Genomic DNA, 19,930 nt, shown 5'->3' on the forward strand with positions numbered 1-19,930 from the left:
TGAGACGGAGTCTCGCTCTGTCGCCCAGGCTGGAGTGCAGTGGCGCGCTCTCGGCTCACTGCAAGCTCCGCCTCCCGGGTTCACGCCATTCTCCTGCCTCAGCCTCTCTGAGTATCTGGGACTACAGGCGCCCGCCACTACGCCCGGCTAATTTCTTTTTGTATTTTTAGTAGAGACGGGGTTTCACCGTGGTCTCGATCTCCTGACCTCGTGATCCGCCCGCCTCGGCCTCCCAAAGTGCTGGGATTACAAGCGTGAGCCACCGCGCCCGGCATTGAATTGCCTTCTTTAATATGTGACTAATGCTGTCTTATGTGTGCAAAGGAACCATGAGCCAAGGGAGACAGAAATAGCATTTGAAAAGGAATAGAACATTTTCTGCTCATCAGGTATTGGAGACAAACTATTCCTGATCTGGGGCTGTCACACTTGGCTGGTGGAGTGCTGATAAACCTTAGCCCTTCACTTCTGCTGGTAGGAAGCCATTAACACTGAGGAGCTTTTCATGTTTAACAGCTCAGTTAACTCTGGCCCCTCAGTGTTGCCTGAAGCTTTGGACTCAGGAAACTTCACTTGGTCAACCCTGGTTTCCTGTTGATCTGTTCCCAGTGGGATATTAATCCTTTAATAGCAGTTAGCTTTTTTTCTTCTTGGGTTCTTGCATAATGCTTGATGTGGTAGATGGAAGAGTCCCATGGTTTCAGAACCATCCCATTTGGTTTCATTAGGCAGATGGGTATTAGGCCTTTCTTCGTGGTTATTTGGCCTTACCCTTTCTGATGAGATTTGTAGGGCTTTGAGTCTGAAGTTCATATAGTCCCTTAATGGGTGAACAAGAAAAACTTCCTATCTTGCAACACGTGGATATCAGAATAAAGAGACCTGATAGTATGGGTTATCTTTTAAAGTAAGAAAATGTTTGTAAACTCACTATGAAAGATTCTGTGCCACATGTAGTTTTAAGCAGTTGGTTCTGAGTTCCCAATATACATTTATCCAGATTGCTGGGAGTAGTCCTATTAATGATTTTTATCTTATTTTATTTTATTTTATTTTATTTTATTTTATTTTATTTTTGAGATGGCGTCTTGCTTTGTCACCAGGCTGGAGTACAGTGGCACCATCTCGGCTCACTGCAACCTCTGCCTCCTAGGTTCAAGCGATTCTTCTGCCTCAGCCTCCCGAGTAGCTGGGACTACAGGTGCACGCCACCACTCCCAGCTAATTTTTGTATTTTTAGCAGAGACGGGGTTTCACCATGTGCCAGGATGGTCTCATTCTCGGGAGGCTGAGGCAGGAGAACTGCTTGAACCGGGGAGGTGGAGGTTGCAGTGAGCTGAGATCGCAGTACTGCACTGCAGCTTAGGTGACAGAGCAAGACTCCGTCTCAGAAACAAAAAATAATAATAATAAAGGCCAGGTATGGTGGCTTACGCCTGTAATCCCAGCACTTTGGGAGGCTGAGGTGGGCAGATCAGGAGGTCGGGAGATCAAGACCATCCTGGCTAACACGGTGAAACCCCGTTTCTACTAAAAATACAAAAAATTAGCCAGGCGTGGTGGCACATGCCTGTAGTTCCAGCCACTGGGGAGGCTGAGGCAGGAGAATGGCGTGAACCTGGGAGGCGGAGCTTGCAGTGAGCCGAGATCATGCCACTGCACTCCAGCCTGGGCGACAGAGCGAGACTCCATCTCAAAAATAAAATAAAATAAATAAATAATAATAATAAAATGAGGGCAGTTGTGGTGGATCATGCCTATAATCCCAGCGCTTCAGTAGGCTAATGGGGGAAGATCACTGGAGGCCAGGAGTGCGACACCAGTCTCGGCTGGTGAGACCCTATCTCTACAAAAATTAAAAAAGTAGCCAGATGTGGTGGCATACACCTGTAGTTCCAGCTACTAGGGAGGCTGAGGCAGGAGAATCGTTTGAGCCCAGGACTTCAAGGTTACACTGAGCTATGTTTGTAGAACAGCTGAAGGCTGTAGGCACTGAAGCCTGGGCAAGAGCAAGATCCTGTCTCTTTTTTTATTTTTTTATTTTTTGAGACAGGGTTTCACTGTTACCCAGGCTGAAGTGCAGTGGTGTGATCACGGCTTACTGCAGCCTGGACCTCCTAGGCTCAAGTGATCCTCCTACCTCAGCCTCCAAAGTACCTGGGACTACAGGTGTGCACCACCACACCTGGCTAATTTTTAATTTTGTTTTTTAGAGACGAGGTTTCCCTGTGTTACCCAGGCTGGTCTCAAACTCCTGAGCTCAAGCGATCCTCCCACCTCAGCTTCCCAAAGTGCTAGGATTACGGGCATGAGTCATCTCGTCCCACCTGGATCATCCTTTTTTTGTTTTAAATAGAGACAGGATCTCACTATGTTATCCATGCTGGTCTCAAGGAATCCTCCCACCTCAGCCTCCCAAAGTGCTGGGATTACGTGAGTCACCTCACCCAGCAGCCGCCTGGATCATTCTTGCAGCAGCTGAAAAGTACAAACAGGAAGGCAGCAGAAGTAGTGCTTCCAATCAGACCTGATTCACATTTTTCTTTCTTTTTCTTTTTATTTCTTAGAGACAGAGTTTTGCCCTGTCACCCAGGCTGGTGCGATCTCAGCTCACTGCAACCTCCACCTCCTGGGTTCAAGCGATTCTCCTGCTTCAGCCTCCTGAGTGGCTGGGATTACAGGCATGTGCCACCACGTCCAGCTAATTTTTGCATTTTTAGTAGAGACAGAGTTTCACCATGTTGGCCAGGCTGGTCTCAAACTCTTGAGATCCACCTGCCTTGGCTTCCCAAAGTGCTAGGATTACAGGTGTGAGCCAACATGCCCAGCCACACATTATTTTTAAAAAGTATTTACAGTGCACTCAAACTTAGTTGACTCTACTCCCTTTTCTTTCATTGTGCCTATTTATTTGCTGTATCTCAATGCTAAACTTTTGTAAAAGTCAGTTTCACTTTTGTTTTTTATTTCTGATGCTTTCCTTCAAAAAGGCAGAGAAACTGAGGGGTATTTTAAGTCTTTAAATTTTTTAATGATACCTTTATAGGTCTTAGCCATAAGGAATTCTATACTTCACACTTCCTAATAAATAAAATGTGACATATAATTTAGAAGTTCACACATTCAGGCCAGGCGTGGTGGCTCTTGCCTATAATCGCAGCACTTTGGGAGGTCAGGGGAGTTGCTTGAGGCGGATTACTTGAGGCCAGGAGTTCGAGACCAGCCTGGCCAACATGGTGAAACCCCGTCTCCACTAAAAATACAAAAGTTAGCCTGGCGTGGTGGTGCGCGCCTGTAATCCCAGCTACTCAGGAGGGTGAGGCAGAAGAATCACTTGAACCTGGGAGGCCAAGGTTGCAGTGAGCTGAGATCGCACCACTGTACTTCAGCCTGGGTGACAGAGGGAGATTCTGTCTCAAAAAACAACAACAAAAAAGTTCACATATTCAAATAGGTGAACATTTCTACCTTCGTGGTCCTCCGATTAAATCTTCTCTACTAGGCCGGGTGCCATGGCTCAAGCCTGTAATCCCAGCACTTTGGGAGGCTGAGGTGGACGGATCATAAGGTCAGGAGTTCGAGACCAGTCTGGCCAACGTAGTGAAACCCCGTCTCTACTAAAAACACACCCAAAAAGTAGCCACGTATGCCTGTAATCCCAGCTACTTGGGAGGCTGAGGCAGGAGAATCACTTGAACTTGGGAGGCGGAGGTTGCAGTGAGCCAAGATTGTGTCATTGCACTCCAGCCTGGGTGGCAGTGCGAGACTCCATCTCAAAAAAAAAAAAAGAAATCTTCTAAATACCAACTTCTTTCAGAGAGAAGATAGTAAATGTAATTTGTTTACTAAAGATAAATCACTGGCCGGGCACAGTGGCTCACGCCTATAATCCCAGCACTTTGGGAGGCCAAGGCAGGAGGATCATGAGGTCAAGAGATCAAGACCATCCTGGCCAAGATGGTGAAACATCTGAGATTACAGGCATGAGCCACCGCACCCAGCCAAAGAAAAATGTTTAAAGATTGCTTATAGTTTATCTTCCAATGCTGTTTCCCAGTTCATTTTCTTTCTTTCTTTCTTTCTTTTTTAAATTTTTTTATAGAGACTGGGTCTTGTTTTGTTGCCTAGGCTGGTCTGGAACTCCTGGACTCAAGTGATCCTCCTGCCTCAGCCTCCCAAAGTGTCGGGGTTACAGGTGTGAAGCATTACACCCAGCCCCAGTTCATTTTCTCTCCCCAGAAGTGACCATTATTACCAGTTTTTTGTGTATCCTACAAATATTTATATGCATATCTAAATTCCTATAATACTTTTTGCTTACTAATAGTCATATTATTTGTTTTATATACTGTATACTTAGATATACACTGTATGGTTTCTGAATTTTATTCTCTTCTTTAACATTCCTTTTTTTTTTTTTTTTTGAGACAGGGTCTGGGTGTGTCACCCAGGCTGGGGTGCCGTGCAGTGGTGCAATTTCCGCTCACTGCAGCCTCTGCCTCCCGGGCTTAAGTGATCCTCCCACTTGTGGGACTATACGCATGTGCCATCATGCTGGGCGAATTTTTGTATTTTTTGTAGAGACGGGGTTTTGTCATGTTGCTCAGGCTTGTCTCGAACTCCTGAGCTCAAGCAGTCTGCCCACTTCGGCCTCCCAGAGTGCTGGGATTATAGATTGGAGCCACTGCACCTGGCCTAAAATTCCTGTCTTTATGCATCAGGTTGTTACGCATCTTTTGGCTTCGTTAGGTATGACCTTCAGTGCAATGTTGCATAGTGGTAGTAACAGCAGACCTGCTGGCCTTCCCATCTTTAATAGAAAAAAATTATGGGGCCTATGTGTGATGGATTTTACGCAGTGCATTTTCAGCATCTGTTGAGAAGGTTATATACTTTTTTTCCTTTCCTGTTAACATAAAAATTGCTTTGATAGATCTCCTGATGTTAAACCAAGTCTTTACATTCCTCGGAGAAGCCTGTAATGTGAGAGCTATCTTTACTGTGAAGTTTTGTGTTTGTTTGTTTGTTTGTTTTTTTGAGACAAAGTCTTGCTCTCTCTCCCAGGCTGGAGTGCAGTGGCACAATCTTGGCTCACTGCAACCTTTGCCTCCCGGGTTCAAGTGATTCTCCTGCCTCATCCTCCTGAGTAGCTGGAATTACAGGCAGGCACCACCACACATGGCTAATTTTTGTATTTTTAGAAGAGACAGCGTTTTGCTTTGTTGGCCAGGCTGGTCTTGAACGCCTGACCTCAGGTATCCGCCTGCCTCGGCCTCCCAAAGTGCTGGGATTACAGGTGTGAGCCACCGTGCCTGGCCTGCAATCACTAGTAGTTCTAAAAGAAAATTGTAGAAGTTCCTTTGTTCTTCATCTTCTGTCTGCCCTCTAAATGTTAATAATATTGAGACTTCAACAATTAATTCATTCATCATAGATATTAAGTAAGTGCTTTGTGCCAGGCACAGTGCTAGGAACTAGGTGAATACAATAGATATGATCCCTGTCTTCAGGGAACTTACCTCCCTGTTGCTAGATTTTTTTTCCTTTCAGTCTGACTTCCCCACTGCTTATAGTTATTTTTTTGAGATGGGAGAGGGGAACCAAACTCATCATCTCATCCCTTTGCTTAAAGATCTCTATTGAATCTTTTATGTTTATAGGATCATGTCTGGAATTTGAAGTGCAGCATACAAGGGCCTTCCCAGTCTGGTTCAACCCCCTGTTCACACGTCTCCCACCATTCTGCCTAATACACATTGGACACACTAGCTATATGATATCTCCAATAAGCCCTGTTCTTATGACCCTGATTTGAAACATTTTGTTTTCTCTGACTAGAATACTTTTCTCTGCCTGACAGATTCCTACTCATCCTTCAAGGCACTCCTAAAAATTTTTTTTTATATCCATAGAGAGGGTTTGAATCCCATAGCATTCTGTTCATAGAACCTTCCTAGAATTTATTACATTATGTGGTAAAGACCTATTTATACATCTGTCTCCATAGTTAAATGATTGTAAACTGCTTGGAATAGGGTCTTTATGTCTCTATGTTGTCTTCTCACTTGATCTTAGCCAAAGGCCAAGAAGCGATCTATGTTGTATCTTCTCAACAACTACTGTACTGATTAGCACAGAGTGGGCCCTCAGCAAATATTTGTTGTGAATGTTTGACTAATCCTTTCTTCTCCCCTTCTCTTAAGTTTTTTTTTAAATGTGTGTGTGCACGTGGATTATGACTGGCCTTTTACTTTTTTGCAAATTTTTGTTATTACATTGTTTTATAATATGATAAAATCAGAAAATATACTTAAAACTTTTCCCAAATGCAGTAAGAGCCTATTTAAGAAAGCATTATCTCTTTTAAAATCACATTTTAAAAAAAGGCAATGTTTTCCTGAGAAGTGGAAAATATTTGAGATAAACCAGTAAATATTAAAGGGACTGGATTTGTTTCCTTTTTTGGTACATTGACAAAGTGCTTATGGAAAAATTGTAGTTTTAGTTTGGAAATTCATCAAACCTCTTGCTGCCCTATAGCAAACCAGTGTGTCTTTGCTCAGAGTCTGTCTCCTAGCAGATTAATATGGGCTGAAGGGATCAATAGATATAAAAAGGCAGTAATTCACAATGAAGGAGAGAGGGGGAAACAGGCATGAGAGGAAGGTAGTTCATTAATACATCCATCACTGAAATAATGGAGAAATGGCATATTTGTTGAAATACAGAAGTATCTTCAAATTTGGTAAAAGCCAGACATTGCATCTTATCTTGAATCACTTTCCTTATTTAGGTCTTCATTGCAGGATGACTGACTGCATTTTTTCATGGTGTTTGTTCTGCACAACACCTGTATCAACACCTGTTTCTTTATTGTATTGAGACCTCTCCATAGTTTGCGCTATTAAAAAGAGCTTGTGCCTAGGATGGCATTGTTAATCTCTGGAGCTGCCAGAGTAGTCTGAAAGTAGGGACAAAAAGATGGGAACTGAAGTCTAAATACTTCTGGCCTCAGCTTTTTCTTTATAGCCACAGAGCCTTGCATGAGGAAGAATTGGTCCTTTAAAAAGTGTTTTCAGTTGAGGCCGGGCGCGGTGGCTCACGCCTGTAATCCCAGCACTTTGGGAGGCCGAGGTGGGTGGATCATGAGGTCAAGAGATCGAGACCATCCTGGCCAACATAGTGAAACCCCGTCTCTACTAAAAATACAAAAAAATAGCTGGGCGTGGTGGCGGGCACCTGTAGTCCCAGCTACCCAGGAGGCTGAGGCAGGAGAATGGCATGAACCCAGGAGGCGGAGCTTACAGTGAGCCGAGATCACGCCACTGCACTCCAGCCTGGGCAACAGAGTGAGACTGTCTCAAAAAAAAAAAAAAAAAACAAAAACTGTTTTCAGTTGAATGTTTATTTCTTTTGTTTTTCTTTCTTTCTTGGCCCCCAGGCTGGAGTACAATGACATGATCTTGGCTTACTGCAACGTCTGCCTCCTGGGTTCAAGCTATTCTCCCGCATCAACCTCCTGAGTCGCTGGGATTACAGGCGCAAGCCAGCACACCTGGTTAATTTTTGTTTTTTTAGTAGAGACGAGGTTTCACCCTGTTGGCCAGGCTGGCCTCAAACTTCTGACCTCAGGTGATCCACCTGCCTCGGCCTCCCAAGGTGCTGGGATTATAGGCGTGAACCACTGTACCTGGCCTTTTTTTTTTTTGAGATAGAGTCTCACTCGGTCACCCAGGCTGGAGTGCAGTGGTATGATCTTGGCCCTCTGCAGCCTTGGCCTCCTGGGCTCAAGCAATCCTCCCACCTCAGCCCCCCGAGTAGCTGGGACCACAGGCATGTGCCACCATTCACGGCTAATTTTTAAATTTTTTTGTAGAGATGAGGTCTCACCACGTTGCCCAGGCTGGTCTCTTAACTCCTGGGCTCAAGCAGTCTTCCCACCTTGGCCTTCCAAAGTGCTGGGATTACAGACGTGAGCCACCACTCCCAGCCTGAACACATATTTCTAGTTTAAATGTATGGTTTTGTATAAAATGGATTAGAGAGATTGCATTGATACAGGCTAAAGGGAAGCAACAGAGGTCATATGATTCTAAGAAACTCTATCTCTGTTGAAAGAAGTTTTAGTGTGAAATGACCAGAGGAAAGAAAAAAGAGAATGAACATTCATCCATTCAGGGACTACCAAGTGCTAGGTATGGTAGTGGGTACTCTTCCATCCGTTTCTCATTCAAGGTGAGGAAATTGTGGCTCAGAGAGGTTAAATGACTTGCCCAAATAACACACAGTAGTGAATAAGAAGATGGATTGGTTCTTTATAATCCCCAAAACCACACTAAACTTTCTCCTTTGTTGCTAAGTGACTGACATTTCAGGAGACAAAAGTTTTTTGTTTATTTCAAGAGCAGGTTTCTTATAGGTCTGGCTCTTCACTCTCTCCTAGGTTATCTTGGGATATAGGATTTAACGTACTACCTGTGGAACTGAGAGTGCCAGCACGTTATTCTTGACCTCTTGAGTGGCTAGTTCTTTGCCCAAAGCTCATCTCAAAATTATAGCTGCTCTTGGGAGTTTGATGTAACATGGAGGCTATGTTGTTGGTTTTATTCTCTCTGATACCATTATTTCAACACTAATGAATTGTGTGCAGGGTGTACCCTGCTTAATTGACAGCTTTCTCAGTTGTTTTATAGCAGGTTCTCTAGTATCTTTATCTTCATGGCCATAGTCAAGAAACTTGTTTTTATTTATTTAAACATGGTTGTGGGAGAAGTAGATAATTATAGTATGCTTTTGACTATGCAGGAACAAATCTTACCCTTGAGGCCAGGCACGGTGGCTCATGCCTGTAATTCCAGCACTTTGGGAGGCTGAGGCAGGCAGATTGCTTGAGCCCAGGAGTTCCAGATCAGCCTGGGCTACATGGTGAAACCCCATCTCTACTAAAAAATGCAAAAATTAGCCAAGCATGGTGACACGTGCATGTAGTCTCAGCTTCTTGGGAGGCTGAGGCAGGAGGATCAATTGAGCCCAGGAGGTCGAGGCTGCAGTGAGCCATGATCTCTCCACTCCATCCTTGGTGACAGAGCAACACCCTGTCTCAAAAAAGCAAAACAAAACAAATCTTACCCTTACCTGAAAAACTGGTTAAGGAGGGTTGTAAGTGGTAATGTTAGTTTCCCCATATAACAATTCAGACCTTATCCCAAAGGAAGACCAGAGCTGTTTGAACTCCAGCTCTTCCTTAGCTGCCAGGTGTTAACAACTTGTGTTTCATAAGCATAGATAGATTCAAACCATTGTCCTGGAGTTAAAATATTTTCTAAACTGTGACTCATCTTTTGGCCCATTCTTTCTTTCACTAGGAAATACACTGAATTTTAATTTTGAGAATTTCAATTATCCCTTCTGAAGAGTGTGTTGCTCATTAAAGTTGCTGGGACTTGTTTTTCTGGTAACCAACAGGGCTACAAATTAGTTTATACTCAGTGGTCATGTTAAACCTATGTGCAAACAGAGGGAGAAATCTGATTAACTGTCTAAAGGAAGGTTGTTGAAGATGAGACCATTCTTTCTGACTCCTTTTAGAGGTTCATCTCTTCCACCAGAGGGGTGGGTGTGCAGGAGGGTGAATCTGAGGCTGAACAGAGCAGGTGCTATGCGTGTGTATTTGTATCTGTAAATATCACATCACTGTTTACAGTACACTGGACTCTACATGCAAGGCCTGGTCAGGCCAAACCAGGAGGAATTGTTCCTGTGCTTAAAGCCAAGAATAACATCCTGACCAGCAGGGGGACAGAGGTCAGCTCAAGGCAACAGCTCTTGGGAGCTACAGAACATTAAGAACCTTGGAGGAACTGAGCTTAATAAAAAGGAAGGCAAGATGTACTTTGAAGGAAGTGTGTGAAACCTGCGTGCCTTTCTCTTATTAGGACATGGTTTATTTATGAAAAATGAAAAGTTATCTTTTTTTTTTTTTTTTGAGGCAGAGTCTCGCACTGTCTCCTGGGCTGGAATGCAGTGGCATGATCTTGGATCACTGCAACCTCTGTCTCCTGGGTTCAAGCTATTCTCCTGCCTCAGCCTCCCAAGTAGCTGGGATTACAGGCACCTGCCACCACACCCTGTTAATTTTTTGTATTTTCAGTAGAGACAGGGTTTCACTATGTTGGCCAGGGTGGTCTCGAACTCCTGACCTCGTGATCTGCCCACCTTGGCTTCCCAAAGTGCTGTGATTACAGTGGCGAGCCACTGTGCCCAGCCAAAAAATGAAAATTTATCTTAACAGATGGATATATGATGAGTTCATATCACCTCTTGGTCATTTAGATTTTACACTTCCACTTATACATTGATTTATCTGTTGATTATTTTTTATTAGAAATTGTATACCCAGCTAAGTAGCAGGAAAAATATGTTCTATTATTCTGGTGTTTTATTCTATAAGCAACATCAGAGAGGCCCACTAGAGAACAGGATTTAAAGGATAATAGGTTAATTAAAAAACAGGTACCATGTCTCGGCCGGGGGTGGTGGCTCATGCCTGTAATCCCAGCACTCTGGGAGGCCGAGGCAGGTGGATCACGAGGTGAGGAGATCGAGACCATCCCGGCTAACACGGTGAAACCCCGTCTCTACTAAAAATACAAAAAAATTAGCCGGGTGTGGTGGCGGGAGGCTGAGGCAGGAGAATGGCGTGAACCTGGGAGGTGGAGCTTGCCGTGAGCCAAGATTGCACCACTGCACTCCAGCCTGGGCGACAGAGCGAGATTCTGTCTCAAAAAAAAAAAGCAGAAAAAACAACAAAAACAGGTACCATGTCTCCTGGGGAATTTACTGACTGGCTAGAGTTTTATTTCTGGGATCTTTCTGTGCTCACTTGTTTTTCCTTCCATCTTTCCTCATTTTGATGCCGGCCACTCACTCCACAGAGGCAACTCAAACTATTTTCTGAAGGAGCATTCTAAGTTTGTCCTGTTGTCTTCTCTGGGACTCATTTCTCTGGCATGGCTTCAGCTGGTTCCAGGCCAGCTGAAAGCTTTTCTGAAAGCTTTTCTTCATGGCCTTTATTTCTTGGCTCTTTTCATGCACTTTGCCTGATTGGTTTTGCTGGTTCTTTCCTTCTCCAATGGTGTGAGCTATGTTGCCTTAATTGTAAGGCTCTAAAGCTCAGGTGCAGCCTCAGGCCGTTTAGACTTTCCTCGGGTTTATAAAGTACTTTTGTCCTTTCCTAGAAATTGGGGGATGAATCAGATGCTCTGTTATGAGGTATTGCTGACTCTCCTGGAATTTTAGTTTGCCAGTTGTTTAAATAGTGTGTAGCAATTTGGATTGTATTTGTAAGGTAGGACTTGTTGCCAAGACTCTGAAGTAGGTCATTGCTATTATGCTTTTTCTCTTTATTTTTCTTTTATATATATATTATATATATAAAATATATATAATTATAATATATATATAAAATATATAATGTTTTATATATATATATAAAAAATAGAGACAGGATCTCACTATGTTGGCCAGGCTGATCTTGAATTGGCCTCAAGTGATCTTCCTGCTTGGCCTCCCAAAGTGCTAGGATTACAGGCATGGGCTACCGTGCCCAGCCCTCCCTTTCTCTTTCTTTCTTTTTTTTTTTGAGATGGAGTCTCTCTCTGTCGCTCGGGCTGGAGTGCAGTGGCATGATCTTGGCTCACTACAACCCCACCTCCTGGTTCAAGCGATTCTTCTGCCTTAGCCTCCTGACTAGCCGGGAGTACAGGCGCATGCCACCATGCCGAGCTGATTTTTGTATTTTTAGTAGAGATGGGATTTCACCATATTGGCCAGGCTGGTCTCGAACTCCTGACCTCATGATCTGCCCTCCTCGGCCTCCCAATGTGCTGGGATTACAGGCATAAGCCGACACGCCCAGCCATTTTTTTTTTTTTCTTTGAAACAGAGTCTCGCTCTGTCCCCAGGCTGGAGTGCAATGGCGCGATCTTGGCTCACTGCAACCTCCACATCCTGGGTTCAAGCAATTTTCCTGCCTTAGCCTCCCGAGTAGCTGGGATTACAGATATGCGCCACCATGCCTGGCTGATTTTTGTATTTTTAGTAGAGACAGGATTTCACCATGTTGGCCAGGCTGGTCTTGAACTCCTGACCTCAAATGATCCACCCGCCTTGGCTTCCCAAAGTGCTGGGATTATAGTTGTGAGCCACCGTGCCCGGTCCTCCCTTTATTTTTCAATTGGAAAATTAGCAAAGACAGAATTACCTTGTCCATGGTCACATGGTAAGCTAGTTTTATACCTTTTGAAGCAAACCTCATTTTTTTATTTGTTATACTTTCCAGTGCAAGTATTAGCTTAACAAATAACAGGTGCTTATTAAATACAAATAAATAAGTCATAACTGTGGGTTGATTGCGAATAGAGGTATGGTTAAAATTCAGAATTCTCATCAGGTTCATCATATTGTAGACAAACAGCTGAGAAAAGTTTCTGGATGGAAGGGACAGAATAGCCATGCATGAAGCTTTTAGTAGTGTAGAATGCCTACAAAACAATTATTCCTGGGTAGGTGTGGTGGCTCATACCTGTAATCCCAGCACTTTGGGAGGCCGAGGCAGACAGATCATGAGGTCAGGAGTTGAAGACCAGCCTGGCCAATGTGGTGAAACCTTGTCTCTACTAAAAATACAAAAATTAGCCGGGCGTGGTGGTGTGCGCCTGTAGTCCCAGCTACTCGGGAGGCTGAGGCAGAAGAATCACTTGAACCCAGGAGGCAGAGGTTGCAGTGAGCCAAGATCGCGCCACTGCATTCCAGCCTGGGTGACAGAGTGAGACTGTCTAAAAAAAAAAAAAAATCCCAATTTATCTCACAGATGCAATCCCAGCACTTTGGGAACGCGAAATGGAATGATCACTTGAGCACTGGAGTTCAAGACCAGCCCGGCCAACAAAGGGAGTTCTCGTCTCTACAAAAAATCAAAAAAATTACCCAGGCGTGGTGGTGTGCACCTGTAGTCATAGCTACTTGGAAGGGGGAGACGGGAGGATCCTTTGAGCCCAGGAGTTTGAGGCTGCAATGAGCAGTGATTGTGCCACTGCACTCCAGTCTGCTGGGTGACAGAGTGAGACCTTGTCTCAAAAAAAAAAAAAAAAAAAAATTCTGAGGGCAGTGGCTCATGCCTGTAATCCCAGCACTTTGAGAGGGATCATGAGAGGATCGCTTGAGCCCCAGAGTTTGAGACCAATCCTGGGCTACGTAGTGAGACCTTGTCTCTACTAAAAACAACAAAGAAAAAAATTACTGGGTGTGGTGACATATGCCATGCCTATAGTCCCAGCTACTCGAGAGGCTGAGGCTGGAGGATTGTTTGAGCCCAGGAGGTCGAAGCTGCAGTGAGCCAAGATTGTGCCACTACATTCCAGCCTGGGTCACAGAGTGAGAGACCCTGTCTCAAAAAAAGAAAAAAAAAATCCCAATTTAAATCATTCTAAAATGAAGAAACAGAAAAGTAGTTTGTCTAAAAAGGAAATTGGTTATAATGTAAGGAGAAATAGGATGAGAGTGCATAAAAGAACATGAATTAGTTGAGAGATAGAAACAGTTCTGGAAGCAGGCATCTTGCCAGCCTGGGTCAGACAGTAAAAATGAAGATTTTCCTCCCCTTTCTAAAACCACTATCCAGAGGGGCTGTTACTGACTCTGGATACTAGTATCCAGTTTTGGGGTTGCCATGTAAAGCATGAAGAGGTCCAGTGGGGTCAGTCAGCAAAAGAATAGCTGCTCTTTTGATTTGTTAAGTTTTTTTTTTTTTTTTTTTTTGAGACGGAGTCTCAGGCTCTGTCGTCCAGGCTGGAGTGCAGTGGCGCGATCTCGCCTCACTGCAAGCTCCGCCTCCCGGGTTCACGCCGTTCTCCTTCCTCAGCCTCTCCGAGTAGCTGGGACTACAGGCGCCTGCCACCACGCCCGGCTAATTTTTTGTATTTTTAGTAGAGACAGGGTTTCACTGTGGTCTCGATCTCCTGACGTCGTGATCCGCCCGCCTCGGCCTCCCAAAGTGCTGGGATTACAAGCGTGAGCCACCATGCCCGGCCTTTGTTAAGCTCTTAATAATTTTACTGGTCTCAAATTCCAAAGCCAAAACCATTTTCTAATTCTTTTGCTGTGTCCAGTTGGCTTGTGGGACCAAAGCAGCAGCTTAGACTGCTATACTACACTGTGCATTAGGCAATAATCCTTCGGAAGGCCTGGCCACTTTTCTTTTTGTTTTCTCTTTTTTTCTTTCTTTTTTTTTTTTGAGACAGTTTCGCTCTTGTTGCCCAGGCTGGAGTGCAATGGCGTGATCTCAGCTCACTGCAACCTCTGCCTCTTGGGTTTAAGCAATTCTCCTACCTCAGCCTGCCAAGTAGCTGGGATTACAGGCGTGCGCCACCACATCCGGCTAGTTTTGTATTTTTAGTAGAGTTGGAGTTTCACCATGTCGGTCAGGCTGGTCTTGAACTCCTGACCTCAACTGATCCTCCCGCCTCCCCCTCCCAAAGTATGGCCTCCCAAATTTTTTTTATTTTTTTATTTTTTGCTTTGGGACTAGTAATTTGCATCTCATTCAGGATCTCTCTTCTCCCCCCTCATTTTTTTATGCATACCTGCGCTAAGTCCTGTTTTCTGAACCTAGATCTGGCTTCCGGCCTCATTGAATTATACAGATTTTAACTATGTCTGGTTTCAGACCTGTTTCTGCTTTTGTTTGTCTTTCCCTGCTCCCTGTAGCAAACTGGGTTCAGACTTGCTTGGGGAAGGGATGGTAGTTTTTACTTGTTTGTTTTTTGACTCCATAAGTATGCTCTCTTCTTACTAATTATTCTTTCTTTCTTTGTCAAACAGGCTACCAAGCAGTTTCTCGAAGAGATTAACAAGTGGACAGTTCAGTACAATGTTTCCCCGCTGTCTTGGAATGTGGCTGTCAAGTTCCTCATGGCAAGGAAGTTTGATGTGCTCCGTGCCATAGAATTGTTCCACTCCTACAGAGTATGTTGCTCAGGGGTGGACTAGACCTGTGGCAGTTGGGCTAAGGGTTGCTGTTGTCCCTGTCATGCTCGACACACATGTCGGTTCTCTAAGTGTTCCTCCCCACTTTCATAAAAAATGGATCCATATCCAGGAGCCCTTGTGAGAGCTGAAGCTGGGCAAGGCAGCTGCTGGAAGGCACTACTTTTGTACCTAAGTTTTGATCGTAGACCAGGATGCCACATCTAATGACTGAGATGGAGGAAGTAGCCTGACAGCATCCTGGTGGCAGGATAGGGGTTCACCCTTCGTAGAATTTTAATCCTAGCTCTTTTCATTGGCCTCTGGCCACATGAAAATCTTGATTTTCAGGATGTCTAAGGCTTTTAGAAACTTGCCATTCAGATGAATGATGAACTTAGTGGGCAGTTCAGGAAGGGAAGTTTTAACACTGGAAAAGAAGAGCAACTGTGTATTAGCTAGGTCCATTATCTCAAAGTATCTTTATGCAAATGTAGCAGCATCAGGATTTTACTTTGTTTTGATTTTTGTTTTTTGAGGGGGTACAGACTTTGGTTTTGTGCTTCTGTTTGCTTTCTCAGTAGTGTCTTTGATAAAACACTATACAGCATGTTACTTTGGGGTCAGAATCCATCTAAAGAAATACAAAATCTCCCTAAAAAAAAAAAAAAAAATTGGGATAACGAGCACTAGGATTAGCTTAACTGAAGTTTGGTTACATCTATCTTGTGGACCAGCTCATTCAATATTCATTCATTTACTCAACAGATACTTATTTTATACTTACTGTGTTCCAGGTGCAGAGATTACTATTTAGAAAGAGAGACTAGGGCTGGGCGCGGTGGCTCACGCCTGTAATCCCAGCACTTTGGGAGGCCAAGGCAGGCGGATCACTTGAGGTCAGGAGTTTGAGACCAGCCTGAACAAAATGGCAAAACTGTGTCTCTACTAAAACTACAAAAATTAGCTGGGTGTATTGGCACCTGTATTCCCAGCTACTCGGGAGGCTGAGGAGGGAGAATCACTTGAACCAAGGAGGTGGAGGTTGCAGTGAGCTGAGATCACACCACTGCATTCCAGTCTGGGCAACAGAGTGAGGCTGTTTAAAAAAAAAAGAAAAAGAAAGAATAAACAAAGAGTTATAGAAATGTTATGGTAAGGCAGCACTGGATTCTATGGAAGCACTTTTTTTTTTTGAGAAGAGTCTTGCTGTGTCTCCCAGACCGAAGTGAAGTGGCATGATCTCAGCTCACTGCAGATCTCTGCCTCCTGAGCTCAAGTGATCCTCCCACCTCACCTTAGCCTCCCGAGTAGCTGGGACCACAGGCACACGCCACCACACCTGGCTAATTTTTTGTATTTTTAGTAGAGACGGGGTTTTGCTATGTTGCCCAGGCTGGTCTCGAACTCCTGAGCTCAAGTGATCTGCCCACCTCGGCCTCCCAGAGTACTGGGATTACAGGCATGAGCCACCGTGCCCAGCCTAAGAGGTTTAAAACAAGCAGTTGATGAAATAAGACAAACCAAGGTAATATTTTTTTGTTATCGGTATGTAAAGGTAGAGAATGTCTCCGGAAAAAGGAAATGTAGGTGGTCAACCTTGTCATTTAAGAGGAGGACTGAAGATGCTGGGCGCAGTGGCTCATGCCTGTAATCCCAGCACTTTGGGAGGCCAAGGCGGGTGGATCGCTTCAGCCCAGGAGTTTGAGACCAGCCTGGGCAACATGGCAAAACCCCGTCTCTACTAAAAACACAAAAATTAGCCAGGCGTGGTGGCATGTGCCTGTAATCCCAGCTACTCAGGAGGCTGAGGCAAGAGAATCTCTTGGATGTGGAGGTTGCAGTGAGCCAAAATCATGCCATTGCACTCCAGCCTCGGCAACAGTGTGAGACTCGGTCTCAATTAAAAAAAAAAAAAAAAGAATCTGGCCATCAGGGTGAGGAAAATGAAGTCATGGTAGCTGCTGTTGGAGACAATATCAGGTGGAGAGAAGGCTCCTATTTAAACATAGGAGAGGCCTAAACCTAGAAAATATGTGAGGATGTATGCATCCAGACATTTTTGAGGTCTATATTTTAGTGTCCTGGTACCATGCCAGTGCTGCTGCGTGTTTAAGAACCTTGATCCTGCACCTGAATATAACATACTGGTTACTCTTCAGGGTTAGGGTTCTTACTGAGTCAGAGAAAAATACCCTACCTGAGGGGCTGATAAAGTAGCTTTGGACAGGAATTCTGAAAATGCTTGGCTGGCTTGGAGGCAGGTTACAAAGAAATTCATAATTCATTTAGTTGACTTCACTATTCATTTAGTTGACTTCATTATTCATTTAGCTGAATCTTGTTTTTTTGAGACGGAGTCTCATTCTGTCGCCCAGGCTGGAGCGCAGTGGTGCTGTCTTGGCTCACTGCAACCTCCACCTTCTGGGTTCAAGCGATTCTCTTGCCTCAGCCTCCTGAGTAGCTGGGATTATGGGCGCATACCACCATGCCAGGCTAATTTTTGTATTTTTAGCCGAGACAAGGTTTCACCATGTTGGCCAGCCTGGTCTCAAACTCCTGACCTCAGGTGACCTGCCCACCTTGGCCTCTCAAAGTGGTGGGATTACAGGCGTGGGCCACTGTGCCCGGCCCATTTAATTGAATTCTAATTCAACTAAATGAAGTACAATTGGTTATGAAATTAGTTACAAAATTTATTTAGTTATGAAATTTATAATTGATTCATTCATTGATAACCACCTTATCTCTGAGATTTGGTGGTTACATGGTGCTGTCCTGGATATACATATTTTCATATTAATACGTTTTGCTGTGCTTCCTTTTTAGGAAACTCGAAGGAAGGAAGGCATTGTAAAGCTGAAACCTCATGAGGAACCTCTTCGTTCTGAGATCCTCAGTGGAAAATTCACCATCTTAGTGAGTGTTTAGGGACCTATCTCATAGGGCCTTATTACTTCCTTTTTTAACTGGTGTCCTGTTTGGACTTTGTTCCTATATACCTTATCCTGAATCTAGAGAGTCTCCACAGTTAGGAGCAGATGTGAAACAGCCATGCAGTTTGGTATAAAATTATTTTAGTAACAATTGAATTACTAATAATTTCCAGTAATTAGAGTTACTAATGATAATTGAATATTGAATTATGGAAAATCAGTTGTACAGCAGACTTAGGAAAGTTTCTTCAGTTGGTCCATTAAGGTTAGTCATGGTCTTTGGGATAGGTATGCAATGTGTCAGACATCCATGCTTCCATATTTAACACAAGCTCTCCACTTAGTTGAGACCTCAGCCTTTCTTTTTTTTTTTTTGAGACGGAGTCTCGCTCTGTCGCCCAGGCTGGAGTGCAGTGGCGCAATCTCAGCTCACTGCAAGCTCCGCCTCTCGGGTTCACGCTATTCTCCTGCCTCAGCCTCTCCGAGTAGCTGGGACTACAGGCGCCTGCCACCACGCCCGGCTAATTTTTTGTATTTTTAGTAGAGACGGGGTTTCACCGTGGTCTCGATCTCCTGACCTCGTGATCCGCCCGCCTCGGCCTCCCAAAGTGCTGGGATTACAAGCGTGAGCCACCGCGCCCGGCCCGAGACCTCAGCCTTTCAAGTAAACATATAATGGCACTTTTAAGGCAGAGGGTGGAAATCATGGTCCTGTTCCCTGGTTCTCTTCTGCTGCTTGTTTCTTTTGCCATTCTGCCAGGGAAGTTAGCTAGGAGGCCAGTGCACAGCCATCCTTTGATTTGTCTGTAGTTGAAGAGCAAAGAGAATGTGTTTTTTTTTCTTACCACAGAAATATGGTCCAGGGAGTCCTGAGAGAATCAGGCAAGGGATGATATTAACATTCTTCCCTTTAGAGAGCAATTGGTGAAGTCAGGGAATAATTGTTAGCATCTGTTTTCTACATGTATCAAACCCTTTCCCAGTATATAAGTCTTAGTAATTGCTGTGATTTTCTATTTGATTTTTTTAATGTTTCTTGTTTTATTTGCTTTAGAATGTTCGGGACCCAACAGGAGCGTCCATTGCCCTCTTTACTGCCAGGTTGCATCATCCCCACAAGTCAGTCCAACATGTGGTACTTCAGGCTCTGTTTTACTTGCTAGACAGAGCTGTGGATAGGTAAGCATTGAGATTTTTTTTTTTTTTTTTTTTTTGAGACGGAGTCTTGCTCTGTCGCCCAGGCTGGAGTGCAGTGGCGCAGTCTCGGCTCACTGCAAGCTCCGCCTCCCGGGTTCACGCCATTCTCCTGCCTCAGCCTCTCCGAGTAGCTGGGACTACAGGCGCCCACCACTACGCCTGGCTAATTTTTTGTATTTTTAGTAGAGACGGGGTTTCACCGTGGTCTCGATCTCCTGACCTCGTGATCCGCCCGCCTCGGCCTCCCAAAGTGCTGGGATTACAAGCGTGAGCCACCGCGCCCGGCCTGAGATTATTTTTTAGGTATTCTACATACAGGTAGGAAAGTGACAGTTTTTTACTTGATTAAATTCAGCATTGCCTTCACCATTCTCCTAGGATGTGCCCTGGGCAATGCTATGAATAGAAAACAATCCATGTCCTTTAGGACTCGGCATGTTTGCAGGCACTATCAAGATGGTGGGTGTTCTCTTTACCAGCTTGGCTCTATGTCAGGAAAACAGAAGCTGAGAAAGTCAATTATCGGCAATCTTCAGTGTATGGAAAACTACTTATTGGAAAAGAAGGAGGGGGAGATGACCTGTGCTGGTTCTTTTGCTCTTATCAGAACCCCTAGGGCCTCAGTTTCTTTGTCTGCGTAACAGGAATAATGCCATTTAGTTCAGAGGATTTTGAGACTCAACATTCAGGGGTGGGCTGGGTGCAGTGGCTCACACCTGTAATCCCAGCACTTTGGGAGGCTGAAGCGGGCGGATTGCTTGAGGCCAGGATTT

At 44.5% G+C, this 19,930-nt stretch overlaps 1 protein-coding gene across 2 annotated transcripts in view; it reads left to right on the plus strand.

The window, feature by feature from the left end:
* Positions 1-19,930, plus strand: part of PTPN9 (protein tyrosine phosphatase non-receptor type 9) — a 112,150-nt gene that overhangs the window by 38,717 nt on the left and 53,503 nt on the right. For both annotated transcript variants that reach the window (XM_032175922.2, XM_032175923.2), the window contains exons 2-4: positions 14,881-15,024; positions 17,854-17,943; positions 19,015-19,139. In XM_032175922.2, coding sequence (XP_032031813.1) covers positions 14,881-15,024; positions 17,854-17,943; positions 19,015-19,139 — 359 coding nt within the window. The remainder of the gene's footprint in view (positions 1-14,880; positions 15,025-17,853; positions 17,944-19,014; positions 19,140-19,930) is intronic.

Source organism: Hylobates moloch, unplaced genomic scaffold (genome assembly GCF_009828535.3).
Source record: "Hylobates moloch isolate HMO894 unplaced genomic scaffold, HMol_V3 SCAFFOLD_14, whole genome shotgun sequence".
NCBI lineage: Eukaryota > Metazoa > Chordata > Mammalia > Primates > Hylobatidae > Hylobates > Hylobates moloch.